An 18841-nucleotide genomic window follows, 5' to 3' on the forward strand; every position below is an offset into this window, starting at 1 on the left:
CAGTGAATTGTTCTGTTCTGAAAATTTGTACGCTTTTCCAAAGGGCTCGTAGTGTACCCTAATGACGCTTGTGAACATTTTTCCTTAGAAATACAACTCATTCAGCTTGCATTCGTAACTAGACATTTATCTATCTGTATACAAATTTTAACTGCTAATTAGATATATTTTTTATGTATTTTAAATTCTAGATTACTTAATAATTTGTAATTACTTATTTGATAAAAAAATATTTGGACTCGAAGTGTCTTATAAACACGAAATATTTTTAATGTTAAAATTCTTATTGAAATCTGTCTAGACCACTATCTGAAAACTAAGCTAGCGCTTTGTTAATACCTTAACTAATATTATAAATTCGAAATTGAGTTTGTTTGTATGTTACACTTTCACGTCTCAACTACTCAACCGAGCACCATGAAATTTTGCATGCATCTTAGGGATACAGAAAATTATATAGTGTACCTAACATCTCCCCTTCTCAAATGGAAATGCTGGAATCAAGAAAAATATATTTAAAAATAGAACTTGCTCCTGAAATATACGCGTCGAACTTAGTACCTTCGCATATTTGTCTGTACTAAGTTAAAAAGTTTTAAGCAACGTGATATACTACTTGCAAAATTTTATTCTTTCTAAAAAATGTAGGTTTTCAAACTAGCGTGGCCGGTGGCATGAATACGTTTGTTGGAGCCTAAAGCTCCTATTAGAGTCTGCAGTCTATTTCAAAAATGTATATGTATTTCTGAAATAAAAATGATTGAATGTTAGCTAAGAGCCATAACAAACGCAAGTTAGTGTTAGTTAGTGGCTAGATATAGCAGATCTCGAGATCCAGGGTTCAAATCCTAGGTTAAGCCAATAAAAGTGATTAGGTTTTTAACTCCTACACCTACCTAATACCTTATGTACCTAATGGTACTTAGATGTGCCAAAACTCTTGAATCATCTTTTTTCCCGTACTTTGTACTTATGTGTGACTGACGTGCTTTTTCAGACGAAGCGATTATCGTCGATTTTACATAGTTTATTTTCATCTATAACCGATTTCTCTTTTAACCGTTAAATTAGCTCAAATATCTATCATCCAAATATATACCTAAATTCTAAAATGAAAGGCTGAATATGATGACGATGATGATGATATCCTCCTAACCGATTTTATAAGATTCTAATGTCAGAAGCTCAATCAGTTATCAGATTGACAAACCCATATAATGTGTGAAGCTCAACGCAAGCGTCAAAAAAGTCCCGCTTTAAAAATTTTAGTTCTCTCGCATGAAAATTTCTATCAAAGGAATGTTCTAATAAATTATGGAAAACATCTCTAGTATTTTGCCGCTATCATTAAAAAAAGTCATTAAAAATTGTTAATGACTCATTTCCCCTTGATAATTAAAACGCAAAGTATACTCTACGTGTTTACCCCTCGTTATAGTGCAATCTATTTTTCTACGCCAGAAAAGAAATACTAATTAATATAAAATGAGATAATATTTTTTTATTTCCAACGTTTAAATATTCTTTAATTTTTCAATTTGTCTTGTCTGTTTATACAATATAACATACAAGAACATGAGATTCACGTTCACGCTTTATCACGTTTCACGCTTGTCACGTCAATAACAATATTATATCTTAATCAATAATAAATCAAGTCTAAATTTAAAGCAAGTGAAACTACGAAACAAACAACTTACATAATAGCATTATATACTAAAATCTTATCTGAAATAAACTGTACGGTTCACCCATGTGGGTGGACGCTCTCAACGCTTAGAACAAGGCCCTTCTGTGGACACCGCAGAGGTTCGCCCTGGGAACTCTAGAGGTGCTCGCAGAAGTATACCGCTTCCTGGTGGAAGTGGTGGACTGATAGTCTAGGGTCAGCAGACGTGACGCAGAATAACCTCACATTGTGTTCGTAACGCTAAATTGGATCTTCGAAATATAAATATAGACTAAATATTATTACGCAAACAACAAAAACGATTGCACATATTAATAGTATTAATTTGCTCTGTTATATTATATGCTCTATTGATCTAGTTGCTAGCTTATAATCCAGCAGAGCCCGAAGTCCAGGGATCGAAGCAGGCCTTGGTTTGACTTATGTAGTCTTTCATGGTATTCTCAGCAGCAGTCTTGGAAAGCAAATAAAGTCCTTGATCCTGCCCCTAAATTACAACTATAAAATTATTTTCTAGCATCTTCTAGCATTTTTTTAATAAAATAGGTAGGTCAAACACATTAATAGTTAATGTTTATTAAGCAATTCAAGAATAAATTTATCCGTAACAGTCTGCGAATGTACCACTGCTGGGTCCTCTCCCTTTTTTTGAGGAGAAGGAAGGAGAAGGATAATACATTTATATATATTTTTATTTATTTAAAAACGTTATTAAGTACCACAATATGTAGTTGAACAAAAGGCGGACTTAATGCCTGAAGGCATTCGCTGCGTCAACCTTTAGGCTGAACAGAAATCCGTGAAGGCGGTAATTAATAATTTATATCATCAACAGTATTCAAAACTATACATACATAAAATGTGCTACATAGAGCTTATATTATTATTATATTATATATAGTATAGACATATAAATATCTTCTGACATTCTTCTAACAAATCTTTCTGACAAAATATGCTCACGTAAATGAGTTTTGAAAGTAAACTTTTTATAATATATATTTAAAAAAGTGTGGAATTCGTATTCGTTGTTATCCATATATGAAAATTAATGATATATAGTTGACTTTATATTTATTTTAAGAAAAAAAGTAGCCACTGAGTTAATTGCCAGTGTTTCTCGGTGAAATCTTCATTCGTAACCGTTGGTATTATTCTTTTCCTCTTTGATATGATGATTCAAAAGTGCTAATAAGAGCCTAATTTATTAAATTATATTTTGATACTAGAAGTAATTGTTGTTTTTATTAGTATAGGCAGCTATATACTATGTTCTAATAAATTGGTTACCTCCCTCCTAGTCTAGAATCTAGGCTAGAAAAATAAAAAACGGTTGACGTCGAGTTTTTATTCGCTGGTTAATTATTTCGTTGGTTATTATAAAACGTTTTGCAGAACGCCGTTTTATTAATAGGAACGACGTTAATTTTTATTTTTCAATTTATAATTCGTATTGGAAAGATTGAATTAATTACTCTATTAAAACTGAGTCTTTTTATATATTCTATATTAGGAATCACTGGAATCATTTGACTGCCTCGTTGGTCTTGTGGTTAGATATAAAGCCGCAGATCTCTAGGTCCTGGGTTCGAAAACCAGGTCGGGCCGATAAAAAGTTAGTGTGTTTTTCTCTCGAATATTCTCATTAGCAGCACGGAGATTTGTCCCTCGACTCGAAAAGCACAAAAAACCGTTGGTCCTGCACCTAAACTCTTTCCGGTCATGTCACTTTGCCAATCCATCTGATTACGAGAATGAGGGAATATAGAGTGCACCTGTGTTTGCGCACACACTTGTGCACTATAATATGTCCTGCGCAGTTAGCTAATCTCTCTTGAGATCGACCGCCGTGGCCGAAATCGGTCTGGAGGACATTATTAGAGTAATAATAGTAGTAAAATAATTGTAAAACAGAAACTAAAACTGTTTCCATGTATTTTTTAAAGACTTCATATCGAAAACATTTCGACATTTATTAAAAATTGTTATTTTGTTTATTGAAAATACATGACCAGTTACAAAATATATTATATTTACATATACGATATCATACACTAATTCATACATTGAGTTCCCCTGTTTATGGCAACCACACAAATGGGGAAGTTCAATGGGAAGGTTGAACATATAAACATTTTTTTTTATATTCGCTGAGAGGGCAAATGACTCTACTCCACCTGATGGTAAGTGGTAGTAGAGTCCAAACGCGATGACGGCCAGTACAGACGGGAAGAATGTTCTGCACTAGCCGCCTTCGCCTTGCCGGCCCGCAAGATGCCTCTTCACGCCTCGTTTGTATACCATACAAAGTTTTGTATGGTATACCACCCCAATTCTCAAACTTAAGGGTATTTATACTTTTAAGGGTTTTTTAAGATCATGTTTTTTCTTCAGAACTTCTATTGAAAACATGTTGGTTTTATTAACATTGTGCATATAAAAAAGCCTGTTTAGAAGTATAACTTGAAACGGTTGTATGGATCCTTAATCTAAATTGCTTTATAAGCTATGATGTCGACATATTATGTATCAAGATGGTTATTATAATACAATACTTTATTCATTATATAACTAGCTCACCGCCCCTACTTCGCACGTGTTCGTTCAAATTAAGGCTCCATATAAAACTTTTATATCGTAATTCATATTGCATGTATATGTGTCTATTGGTTTACGCGGCGCAAAATAGTAAAAATCTCAGCCATGATTTTTTCCTACATCTTCAACAATCATCGTCATGTTATCGCCGTCATCGCCAATTTACACAAAATCTTTATGAATTATACACACACCTATTTCATACCTTTGTTTCATCCCCAATTATATATTTAGCACCATATGCTTAATACGTTTTTGTAATACATCTCGTGCTTTGTGAATGAAAACAACGTGAGAAAACCGGCATGTGTCGGATATATCTTCCACGTGTATATCAACCAACCCGCATTGGAGTAACGTAGTAGAATAAGCTCAAGCCTCAAATTACTTCCCCCCCTCTTAAAACCCGGGTTCCTTCAAATGAGGCGTGAAGAGGCATCTTGCGGGCTGGCGAGGGGGTGCGGCTACTGCAGAACATTCTTCCCGACTGAACTGGCCGTCGTCACGTTAGGACTCTTCCACCACTTACCATCAGGTGGAGTAGAGTCATTTGCCCTTCCGGCAAATATAAAAAATAAAAAATAAATCTTTTACCTAGAATATTTATTATAATCCTCTGTAATAATAGGATGACGAGATCGCTAGTCTATCTATGCTTATAAAATCGTTTCTCCTAACTATCAACGTGTAGCGGAAACTACTGAGTCTAGAGAGTTAAAATTTGGAACTTATGTTTATTTTAAAATGTAAGCATCCGATAAGAAAGGATTATTGAAATTTTTGACTTGAAAATATGAACTAACATAGAAAGTCGGGACGGATGAAATTTTAAAGTGATTTTGCAATTTCGAGAATTCCGATCAATCTCCTTCGTGTCTTACTTATCTTGAGTGACATTTTCTTAATACGTCGCGCCCTCTAGTACAAATGAAAATCATTATAAGCATTGGATTGACATGTTGATGAATAGCGTTTAAGCTCTTATTAAAAAAAATCACTTATATAAGTTTTCACTTACATAAATCTTTTTAATACTCAGTATTAAATCGCATTTTTTTTATTTAATTATTAAACTAAGTATAGTTATCAAAGCGGATCCTAACGTAACACTTCCCCTCTTCCACGGGTGAAGCCGTCGACGGATAATTTTACGGTGATATATATAAAGTGTTTTAATTGTATACACTTTATATTATTTTTTCCTATGTGTGCGTTAAATCTTTTGTATGGTTAAGAGAAGGGAGAAGTAAAATGAACTAGCAAATTGCATTTTAAATTGAACTGGCGTGTATTGTCGTTCCCGAACCGGCAGACGCCATAAGAACGAACTACATACCGAATGATTCTAAAACTTTCTATAAATATATATTATATTTACAGAATATATATGTATATATATCGGAGAAGAATCATTCTTCTCGACATCAATATAAGTGTTCAGAGGCTTAGTGGGCTACATTTGGATTATATACGACCACAAAAATGTTTACTGTTTCGTATAATTTAATTAGTTTTACAAATATCTCTTCACCAATTAATACAAACAATTAATACAATCGAGCTGCGGGTTCGCGAGACCGATCTAACAGTACTCAAAACAATTATTCAATCTCTCAATGATTCAATCTTCTTAGAATTCCCGCTAAAAACATGTTAAGATGGCGCCTCGACCCCGAGGTCTAACCTCCAGTCTGATTTTTTGACGTATAATATAGAATCAAACAAAACAAACATTATAACAAATAAAAAAAATGAAATTCAAATTTTTATATTGTAAGTTGCGTTACAAGACCAACAGCCAACTCTATTTCGTCACTTCTTCCGAAACACATATTACTAGTGTTTGCTCGCGGCTTCGCCCGCGTTTTAGGGGCGAGGGGAGCTGGTGTTAAGTATAGGAAGTTTGCTTCAAACCGAATTTTATAATGGTTTAGCTGTGAAAGCGTAACAGACAGACAATTTTTTTTTTCACATTTATAATATTAGTATATCACTCATTTATTTTTTAATTCAACAATTCTGATATTTCTGATTCAGAAAACAATTACAATAACGGCTTTATATTAAATATCACTTGGCAGAGGACTGTTGTATTCATAAAATGTAGAATTTCAAAATGTCAGAGTCAATTTATTTTATTGTTAAGGGAAATTAATGTTTTTTTATAATAAAATTGTGATCGCTGTATAAAATAAATTACTTGTGAGTTACTTGAAAGGAAATGTCTGTATGTTACTATTTAAATAATTACAGTTAAGTAACAGCATCTATATGTTCCACTGCTGGGCTAAAGCCCAGGCTTTAAAGCCTCCTTTCTTATAGAGGAGAGAAAGACTTTGAAGTATACTCCACCACGCTGCTGCAATGCGTGTTGGTGGACACACGTAACATATTTTACCTGTAGATTTCTGGTTCAAAACTGGGCAGATCCTAAATTTTCATGTGCTAAGTTTGAGTTTATAATTCATCTCATGCTCGGCGGTGAAGGAAAACGTCGTAAGTCAACCTGCATGTGTTTTTTCGAATTTCTCACTGCCCACATGAGTATCCATCAACGCGTATTGGAGCAACATGGCGGTGTAAACTTCAAGCAGTCTATTTGAAGGGATAGTTTTCACTCGCGTATGCCATTCAACGTTTTTGCCTATGATGTTTAGTTCTTCTTTTTTGTCTTGACTAACAAAATCTTCAAATAAAACAATAATTTTATAAATCACTGCGCTAAGTTTTTCATCTAGATATTTTATGTAAACATATTATTTATAAATTAGTCTAAGTTAACTTAACCTTAGTAATATTATAAACAGTAATTTAATAATATAATATCCTGGCACATTATTCACACACGGCCATCTGATCCCAAACTAATGGAAACCAGACAACTGATATACTACATATACTACTTTTATTTTGTAAATACATATTTATATAGATAATTACAACTAGACTCATTTACACTTATATAAAAATATGGCGAAAATATGAAAGTATTTGATTAAAATAACAAAGTGTGACCGAGTTAAGAAATATAATTTTAATATGACAAGTGAGAGACAGCTTAAATACTTTATTAAAAATCCTGACCGAGGAAAGACTTATAAAAGGCGTCTGAAAAACTCAGCCATTAGGGAGACGAATATTACAGACATAGATATACCTATAGCAGAAACTGTTTTATATCAGACTAGCTGTTTCTCGCGAGTTCATCCATGTTTAAAATTTTTGTATGTCCTCCAGACCGATTTCGGCCACGGCGGCCAATCTCAAGAGAAATTAGCCAACTACGCAGGAGATATTATAGTGCACAAGTGTGTGCGCAAACACAGGTGCACTCTCTATTCCTTAACTCTCATAATCCGATGGGACGGCAATCCGACACGACCGGAAAGAGTTCAGGCGCAGGACCAACGGCTTTACGTGCTTTCCGAGGCACGGGAGTGTACACACTTCCAACTTCCAGACTCCAGGCTGCTACTGAGAATTTTCTGACAGAAAAACCCTATAACTTCTTATTGGCCTGACCTGGGAATTGAACCCAGGACCTCCGGGTGCGGCTTTATATCAAGCCACTAGACCAACGAGGTAGTCAATTTTTATATGAAACATGTAATAACACGCTTTGTGGGTAAAGATTGATGGCAATCCGAATTAAGCTCTCTGATGCCATCATGCCCCCTCTACACAACCGCCGTCTACTTCTTATATTATATTTTTTATTTATTTTATTTTATAGGAAGCCAATCAAATGTAAAATGTTTATCCCAAAAAATAACAACTCCAAATAATGACACTTATTAACACTATACATCGCAAATATAGTTGGAGTTTGGACATTTTAAAGATATCGCACGAGCAAAACAATACGTATACAAATAAATTAAAGAAGAAATATAAGAAAAAAATAACAAAAAGAAGAGTTAATTAAAGGGTGTATGAACCATTCGTAGCAGAACTTTAACATTTAAATATGCAATCCGCCATAGTATTCTTTTACTTTATATGTTTCCATGCCATCACCAAACAAATCTAAATCCGCCTCTTTATAAATATTATTATACGTTTTAAGGGCCCTATTTAAAGGCGCTGTTATGCCTATATTTGTTCGTGAAAACCGACATTTGAAAGTCGGTATGTTCACAAATCTTGTTAAATTATTATAATAATAAAAAAATATTTTTATTTACTTTATTCCATATGTATTTATTGTTACCTATATATATTCTTTTTAACCTATGTTTCACAGTTGCCGGGACTCCCGTTACGTCCACATTTTACGTCCCATATTGCTTTAGCGCACTTATGTTTTAACCTTGAAAAGCTCAAGTATCTCCCAGGCGTATAACAAATATTGTCATTTTCATAAAAATTTTCTTTCGCATTTATGAAATATGGATATTAAATATTACAGTTCGTATGTGATGTCGTGGTTAACCACACAGTTTCATTATAACTTCCGTCAAAGTTATACGTCATTATTATAAATATAATATTAATCAGAGTTTACTCTGATGATGTTCTCCTGACTGATTTCGTTTATGACAGCCATTCTCAAGGGAATCTAGCTAACTGCGCGGGACACATAATAGTGCACAAAAGTGTGCGCCAACACAAGTGCCCTCTGTGTTCCTTTACTGTTTTAATCCGACACGAACGGAAAAGTTCAGGTAGCAGACCAAACATTTTCGTGCTTTCCGACAAGCTGCTACTGAGAATTTTTCGTCAGAATACACCCATTGTTGCCTGACCCGGGGTTTGAACTTAGTACCTCGCGATTTGCGTCCATACAAACTAGTCACTAGTCCAACGATGCAGAAAGTAGATAAGAATATCCATATTAAAAGCTGATTCACCAGACAAAAATCTACTAGATTCATTTTTAGGCTAACGATTTTAATTGACACGTAATAATGAGTTAATCATGAAATAAGGGAACGAAAAAACTATATAATAAAACATTCCTCAAAAACTTAATTTGTCGAACATTTAACAACTTCAAACGGTAATTATATAACATTACACCATTTTCTATGTAAATAAAAAATAATGTATGTATGTTTATCTAAATTACGGATTGAGCGTTGGTAATTTTATTTATTTTTTATTATATTTGGGAAACACACAGTATACACCACATTTAAATACAACAAATTGACTCGTTCACACACCAATCAAGTTTCCACTTAAAACTAATTCATGTATGACAGTAAACAAGCAATTTTGTAAATTATAAATAATAATTATGTAGATTTAAACAGTTAACAACAGCAAAACAATAATATATAATAAAAATTAAATAGATAAAATAAAAACATCGACTAAGTTAATAAATGCACACAAACTCTTTTTTTAAATGTATTGAGTGTACAAGAAAACATGTCCAAGTCAATAAACTTCTTATTGAAGCTCTTACAAGAGCGATATATAAATTCATTTTGAGCATAATTGGTTTGAGTGGAGGGTAAGTGGAATAAAGCACTATTGCGTGTGTTCACTGTTTTAAATCTAAAGTAAATTTTGCTTCAAAGATATGGATTATCATTCAAGTTATGAATTATTTTAAATAAAAAACGTTGATCTTGCATTGTACGACGATCCAGGAAAAGATCCAGAAGGAAATCATTTTAGGTGGATTACGATTCAGAGTGAAACATTTAGAATTAAAATACTTAACAAATTTATGTTGAATTTTTTCTATTGTATCAATATAAGTTTTATATTGTGGATTCCAGACTACAGAACCATATTCCAGCAATGAACGGACAAAGCAATTATATAAAAGGACAAAGGTTGTGTCATTTTTAAAATCTTTACTAACCCTGAGTATCATGCCAAGCATTCGACATGCCTTGGCAACTATATAATCTATATGGTATTTAAATGTTATTTGCTGTCTAGATATATCCCCAAGTCTCTCACCTCAGTTATTCGGGTAATATTGTCATTATTCAGTTTATAATTAAAAGTTATTGGATTTGACTTACGTGTAAAAGAAATAATGCAACATTTCTTAATATTTAAGTTCAGTGAGTTTTCGTTACAATAGTTACACAACTTATGTAGATCATTTTGCAAAAGGCTGCAATCCGAAGGATTAGCAATAACTTTAAAGATTTTCATATCATCGGCATACAGCAGTATAGATGTATGATCAAAAATTTTATGAATATTATTTACAAAAATATTAAATAATAACGGACCGAGGTGAGAGCCCTGAGGAACACCAGAAGAAACTGGAACAAAAGAAGAACAGAAGCCCTTGATCGTCACTGCATAACTTCTGTTGCGAAGGTATGAGGATAACCAACCATGCAGGTCGTCATGTATACCAACTTGCTCTAGTTTATGCAATAAGATTGTATGAGATATTTTGTCAAAAGCCTTAGAGTAGTCAGTATACACAACGTCAACCTGATAGCCCCTATCGATAGCTATGGCAACATGATGTGTTAACTCACATACATTTGTCTCATGTTGTTCATCAATCAATGTACCCCTCACGAAGGGAAAGATGCTGTCATAGATAATTTTCTCAAACAATTTTGCAATTATGCACAATTTGGATATTGGCCTATAGTTCTGAACGTTATGTTTATCTCCAGATTTATAGATGGGAATAACGAATGATCTCTTCCATATTTCCGGAATTTCACCGCTACGTAGTGACTTTTTAAACAGAATAAAAATTGGATAAGCAAGGATCTGTAACAAAGTTTTATAAATATAGGTGGGATTTCATCAGGGCCATACCCTTTATTAAAATCCAACCTTTGCAGATACTTTTCAACAGTGGCTACAGACAGTTCTATATGTCCAATATCCAAATTACTATTGCTACCAGAAGAACATTTAAGTGTTAGAGAGGCGACGAAAATAATTATTAAAAAGTGAGCATACATCTCTCCCCCCGCAAGCAGTACGATTCATTTAAAATATATTATTAGGTAGACCAAAAGATGATTTCTTAGATTTTACAAATGACCAAAATAATTTACTATTACTGCGTATTTTTAACTCAGCTTTATAAATATAATAATCATAACATCTGATTTGCTCTAATTTTTGGTGGTCTCTTAATATACTAAATGAGTCATAGTCAGCTAAACTGTTGTACTCGAGGGAGTACCAATACGGGTAGTTTTCGACATACTTAATAACTTTGACGCCGACATGGTTAGAAATTATCGAATTGATAACATTATAGAATGTATCAACTGCATGAGAAATTTCACATTCATGAAGTATATCATACCAATCCACTTGAACCAAAGCGTCATTGATAGCATCGTAGTCATGCTATGTCGAAACAAACGTATTGTAAGCCACTAATCCGTTTTTGATGAAATTTTAGTGAGCTTTACGTTAGTCTAGTAAACTTAAGTTAATAAAAATAACAACAAAAATCACTAGCACTAATTTTTAGTGGCTTATTTTTCTTATATCATTTCTTGTATACGCTATTCGCGAAGGACCTTCAAAAGATCTGGCGGCAAACGAGTTCAGGAGTTAGTCTCGTTGCTAGATAAGCCTGGCGGGCTGATACCAGGTTCGTATCTGAATAGCAATCCAACTAATTACTAGAACAACTTACTTATTGGTAAAAATTTATCGGTTATAAACGAATTGCTTATTGTGAATTAATAATGACGTCAAAATATAATAGTGTCAGCAATAAGTATATAACGATTAGCGGTGTAAGAGCACTAAAATCACGCGACGGTTCATTGTTCAAAAAAAAAAAAAAATTTTTCCTTGCTTGTTCGTCCTTCAAATTAAACGTTCTATGTAGATCTTTGTTCTACCCATGTGCAACCAGAACGGGTAGATAGTCAATAAAATAATCCGTCACTATGTCGGCAGATCATTATGGAAATAAGCCCTTAGAGATGGGAGGCCTTTATATGAGGATTACTATTTTATGACCTCAGACAATGCATACGAAAGGTAAAAGCACACGTAAATTTTGATTTAATTTTCATGTCCCAACTCAATTTCGCTCGTAAAGAAAAATTGACAAGAGATTACAGCGTTTGCCTACTTTTTTAATTTAAAATAGGTAGGCAGACTGGCTGGTCCTAATGGTAAGTAGTCATCTCTACACGTATACATCGGCACAGTAAAAAATATTTACCATCCGTTACATCGACAATGTGTAATCAATCTTGGGTACTAGCATGTATACTCGCTCACCTTGCACAAAGCACTACCACCAAGGGATTTTAATAACAGTGAATCATGAATTAGTTTGAGGTGATATGCGACATTGATTATTATTAATTAAAACACTTCAAAAATAAACGCATCAAAATGGCGTATCACCGTAAGTCGGCTTACAATGTTTCACAAGAGATATTGGAAGTGATTTCTTACATAATAGCAATGCAGATAATATAAAGCATATTAATTTTTCATAAAAAATATTCATTTTTCATACTTAAGGTACGGATATTCAGCAATATTAAACAGGGGTTATGGAGCACGTCCCGCCGGGACACGGCTGTCATAATGTAATCATTACGACGCTGAAACTTATTTAATAAAATCGCAGTTATAATAAAGGTGTTATTTTTTTATATACTGTTGATTTTGGCTCAGTGGTTGTTATAGAAAACCAATGATACCGAGTTCAAATCAGCTCGACCATTGAATTTTCATATCCTGTGCTTATTACACAGCACAGGAAAAGACAAAAAATACATCGCGATGAAACGACGTGTCAGTTGATATTCTATCATATTTGTTCCTTTTTTTATAGAATAGGAAGACGGACGAGCATATGGGCCAACTGATGGTAAGTGGTCACCAACGCCCATAGACATTGGCATTGTAAGAAATGTTAACCATCGCTTACATTACCAATGCGCCACCAACCTTGGGAACTAAGATGTTATGTCCCTAATACCCTCTTGAAAATCATGGTGAATTACTTGATATGATTTACGAATTGAGATTCAAAATCGATTTATTACGCATTTTATATTTACATGTTAAAGTCCTATGTATAAAATACATGCAACATAGTATGCTAAATAGCTATTTCTAAAACATATACATACCTCCACATGTCTCCCTAAAATCGGGACAGCAATCACCCAATTTCAAGCAAGCGTGGTCACAATAACACGGTTTATCCGTCAAGTCCTCTATTATCGCGTTCTGATGGGCCTTTTGTACCACGCACGAGCTATCACGTCCGGGACAGCACAAGTTCGCGTCCCGACAGTAGTTTGCATTGCAATGTCCCGCCAAATAAATGGCACTCAATATACCGAACCAATAGCGAAACATTTTTAAATTTAGATAATTGATTTTAAATTTGGAACTATTTAGTTACTGGTCGTTGCTTTATTTATAATTGTTTCCAGATATTTATTAATTCCGATATTTTTATATATAATATTATTTAATTGTTTATATATCCACCAGTGTATCTGAAACAAAGAAAATATTCAATTAGTTAATTGAACGAATTTCTACGTGTAACTTATTCCGACCACAGGAGTAAAGTTAAAAAAGCAACTTTTACATTGAATCGTTGTTCGGGATCTTGAATAATCAGTGATATCCGCGTTTTCATCGTCGGCAAAGATATTATCGGAGCTTTGGAATAATTTCAATGAAATTAGACACATGTAGGTTTCCACACGATGTTTTACTTCACCGTCAAGCACGAGGTGAATTATAAACACAAATTAAGCACATGAAAATTCAGTGGTGCTTGCCCGGGGTTGAACCCACGATCGTCGGTTAAAATTCACGCGTTATAACCACTAGGCCATCTCGGCTTGAGATATATTAATAAGTTGAATAAATAGAGATATACTTTCAAGTCGTTTCAGTGCGTTATATTGCGGAGCTATTAGTAAATATCATTCATCATCATCATTCGCACTGCGAAACTATAGAATGCTTTGCCTTTGTATTTCCTGATAGGTACAATGTTGGTGTCTTCAAATCCAGAGTAAACAGGTTTCTTATAGGCAAGCGTGCTACATCTTAGACCGTGTCGATGCTTAACATCAGGCAAGTCAACGGTCAAACGCTAGCCTATTAAGTGTAAAAAAAATAGCATGGTATAATTGTTTGTTCAGGACCTCTATCTGGACTAGATTATATATATATCCTGGTCCTGAGTTCAAAGCCTCCGGGCTCCGGTAGTGAGCTTTTTGGTCAAACAATGCTATGTATTTTTTTGGCAACCGCAGTGCTAGTGCAAGGTGAAACATGTTCGATTATATTATATCTGTCTACTCTTGAATTCCAATCGGTTATAGTAATAGCGCTATTTATTACTTTATAAAATTAGTCTAGTCCAGTTAGAGGTCCTGAGTTCAAATCCTCCGGGCCAAAAAAGGTAGTGAGCTTTTTGGTCGAATAATGCTATGTATTTTTTTTTTGGTAACTGCAGTGCTTGTGCAAGGTGTAACATGTTCGCAAAATGCGAAGCTTCAAGTAGTTACAAGGTTATTAAATTCCAAAGGCGTTATTCCTTTACAACATACATTGTGACGATAGAAATTTATAATATTTCATCTGTTAGCCGGGTAACAAGCCTCGCGGTTACGCCGTCGCGTCAAGGCCTCCTGATACCGTGTAAAGCTTCGGCTACACTTATACAAAATCACAAATTCAACTTAGTTTTCATGTGTTTGTCCTCTTTAGCACCCGTGTGACCGTAGCTTTTACAGGCGGATCGCGTCGCGCGGCTTTTGTTTGAAATTTATGATTTGATTTGATTATAAGGGTGATTGCATTTTGTAAAAACTTTTGTTTGTACATTTGCTGTTATCCGCTACGCTGAGTTTTGCCACGTTTATATTTGCCTCGGCGTAAACTTTAATGTAAAAAAAAATTATTCTTTTTTCAGATAAAATTAAATTTAAAAAATATATATCTCTATAGCCATTGTTTCCATTGTTGTTGCGTAACAGAAATACAAACACTAAAAATTTCTTTTCTGTAATATTAATAATTTAATTATATGAAATTTTAATTTTACTATATGAAACTATGACATAATAATACTCAAAGTTTTAGAAAATTACATAAATTACATACAATAAGATTTCAATCTACTAAACTAAACACTTGAAAATTTTGTGGTGCTTGGTTTGAACTCGAAATCATCTGTCAAGATTCTCGTCATCTAACCACTGGGCTCATCACGGCTCTGTTGATAATAGCCAGAAACAAACACGCAAATTTCAGAATGAACTGTAGTATTCGATGTATGGTATATCAGAAACGCAGACGAGACAATCGGAGAAATATCCCTATATAATATATTAAAGTCTACTGGCAAACGGTATCTCGCGGAGATAAATCAATATCCATTTTTTACATAAGAAATAAAATATATATTTTTATAAAAATATAAAAGGTTCGACAACACTGCCTCCTGTGAGGTTTGAACTCACGACCCCTGGTTTACGAGACCAGTGCTCTACCACTGAGCTAAAGAGGCTTGTGGTTTATATGACGAAATAGCACTACGCTTACGTAAAAGTTGATATTTATAATCAATTAACAATATGTATATCCTTTATATAACCACTAACATCTCTCGTCGTGGTTGCCCGTGGAAAGTTAAAAATTGAAAATTTGATTATTATTTCATTTCAACAAACAGATTAAAAACTTAGCAAGGATGAACTTATATTATTAAAATATCTATATGCGTTTTAGCTTTGCAGGAAATAACTTTATCTAAAAATTTATATAACAAACATTTTTATTAAATATAGCACGCTGCTCTTAAGAGACAGTAGCGCTTAGAAGAACAATGGACGATCACTATTTTCTTATAAAATAGGTAAAATATTACGGTTAAATAGATCATCTGATGGTAAGTGATAACCATAGCATATGGGCATTGGCGATGTATGAAAGATAAATCGTTTGCATCGCCAATGCACTACCAACCTTGTGAAAGATGTTATGCCCCATGGCGATAGATTATGTGGGTGTACCCAGACGGACTTGCACGAAAACGTACCACCAAGTGAAACTATATTACACCTTCAAGCTACGGGCTACTAAAAAAAAACGTTAAGCCAGTTTACAAGGACAAAATCACGTAACCACAAATAAAATAGAAAACTGCTTATTAACTAAAAAAAACAACATTTACAAGTTTGATGGATACATCATAGTGGGTACAATCGGATACGATTGTACCCACTATGTATTTCTGTATCGTGAGTGACATCCTAAAATGAAATCGAACTCCTCCATTTCTGAAGTCAGAATAATTAACTTATTAACTGACTTAATAGTACAATTATTATTATAATAGCTATGCTATTCTGTAAGAACAGTGATACGCTATTTTGAACCTTGTAGCATTCGTATGTTATAATTATTTTATCAAAGTCGCATACCGCTTTCTGTTATTTTACGACAATGTTCTGCGTTGAGTAATGAGGTTGTTTTAAGACCCCGAAGTAAAAAGAGGGGTGTTGTAAGTTTAACTGTGTGTGTATTTGTGTGTACAGTAATATTAACAGCCTGTGAATGTCCCACTGCTGGGCTAAGGCCTCCTCTCCCTTTTTAAGGAGAAGGTTTGGAGCTAATTCCACCACGCTGCCCTGTTGGAAACCTGATATGATTTAGAACTTTGTCTTAAACATAATAAAAAAAAAAATCTATCACAAAAACAAAACACATTCGAGTACATAAAGCAACGCACATACGCGCATTGTTTCACGAATATCATTATATTTAAAATACGATACAGCTGAAAATTCTCGTCACGTTTGAACATACAAGTTTAAAACGTACCAATATTGTATGTACCATGACGAACGTTGTATAACACGTTTATACGATCCGTACATAAATTCTTATTCTGACTTTGAAATACATATTTATATTTCAGGGTTGATATTTCATTAGACCGTTACAACTCAAAAGTCAAAAGTCAAAAATCATTTCATATAGAACTCTTACTAATTGATCGTTAAGATTTACATAACTTTTATACTAGTTTTCACTCGCGGGTTAAAATATAAAAAAGTAACCTTATGGATCAAGCTTGATTAATAACAAATTTCATCAAAATCAGTTCAGTAGTTTAGGCGTGAAAGCGTAAAACACAGACAGAGATACTTTCGTATTTATAATATTAGCATAGACTAGTAAAGATTATCTTTTTTTTTTCAATTGACATTTTTCTATTCCATTTCTGTATTTTTAATTTTATCATTTACCAGGGTTGATTGTAATCTTTTATTTAATTTTTAATCTGTATATTGTTGTAATATTATAGTCGAATATTTTTGTTGTTTTTAATTTAAATAAAACTAACTAATATACAAAAATTATCGCAAATAAACGTATTATTATTAATGCTAAAAAATAAAAGATGAACGATCCGGAGGCGCTCGTTTCATTCCCAAGGTGTGTTATCATCTATAAAATCATTCGTTTTATAATAACCATTATCGTTGACGTCCGTTGATGTTTTTTTTATTGTATTTTGTCATTGTTTCATTTTGAACTTTTTCTGGGATCCTGTTATAAAACTTTACATACGCGTAAGCATACAATTATTTTTTAACCCTGTGTAGTCGGGTAATATTCTTAACTAGCTTTTGCTTCCTCCTAATATTACCTATAAGTACTAGGAACAAGCTTGTATGTATGAACGTATTGTGACGTTCCTACAAAACTACAAAATCCTACAAAAATCTTTAACATTTGTACGAACATAACTACAATATAACTAATACAATTATGTATGTATAAAATTCCAATGGGCGTGCTTTCATTATGCTTCTCCTAAACTGCTTGACCGTTTTTGATGTGATATTTTTTTGCACTTCTGGAATCCAGGATGGCTATGAAGTATAGTAATATAATACTAATACTCACGAATTTCACGATGATCGGTTGAGTTGAGAAACAAACAAACATTCGAATTTTTAATATCAGTTAGGATGGCAGAACCCTCTCTACATTTTACATGACGAGCTTGTCCTAGTTTCCTCACACGTACATTTGCAATCAGTGTTTGAACGTAGCTTCGAAAGTTAGCTTTGATATATGTTTTTGATATTTTTGCGAGCTCTATCCATTAATTGGTGAATTTACATTCCTATTGACCGATTGTCAGTAAATAAACGTAAATAACAGGCTGTAAATGACCAACTGCTGGGCAACGTCCTCCGCTCTCTTTGAGGGAGTTTGGACGGTCTTCCACTACAGTACTCCGATGGTAAAGTTGGTGTACATACAAGCCCAAGTTTGAAGCCAATCCTTTTGTCAACGATATCTCAAGGTCGTGTCAGGAATTAAATAATTAGTTATTTGATATGGTTTATTATAGTTGTGTATATTATCAGTCCTGTCTCTAACTTATAAGGCTGCAGGTCTCGAAGACCTACAATCAATATCCGGGTGAGGCAATGAAAGAGTCTTTAGGTGTCACCATGCGTAGACGTCAATTGTTAAATCGATAGGAAGGGGCACAATGCACAAAGTAAACATTTAGTTATATTAATAAAATACCAATATAATAATAATTTTAAAAACATAATCTTATATAAGTAATATAAT

At 33.6% G+C, this 18841-nt stretch overlaps 1 protein-coding gene and 1 non-coding gene across 2 annotated transcripts in view; both read right to left on the reverse strand.

The window, feature by feature from the left end:
* Positions 1-13573, reverse strand: part of LOC126775473 (somatomedin-B and thrombospondin type-1 domain-containing protein-like) — a 40153-nt gene extending 26580 nt beyond the window's left edge. Inside the window, exon 1 of the mRNA XM_050497445.1 lies at positions 13342-13573. Within this exon, the coding sequence (XP_050353402.1) occupies positions 13342-13573 (232 nt within the window). The remainder of the gene's footprint in view (positions 1-13341) is intronic.
* Positions 13574-15677: 2104 nt separating this feature from the next.
* Trnat-cgu (transfer RNA threonine (anticodon CGU)) lies at positions 15678-15749 on the reverse strand. The gene has a single exon. It is a non-coding gene; the product is annotated as a tRNA-Thr (tRNA).
* Between the last annotated feature and the right edge of the window lie 3092 nt (positions 15750-18841).

The sequence above is a fragment of the Nymphalis io genome, chromosome 18, assembly GCF_905147045.1.
Source record: "Nymphalis io chromosome 18, ilAglIoxx1.1, whole genome shotgun sequence".
In the NCBI taxonomy this organism is placed as follows: domain Eukaryota; kingdom Metazoa; phylum Arthropoda; class Insecta; order Lepidoptera; family Nymphalidae; genus Nymphalis; species Nymphalis io.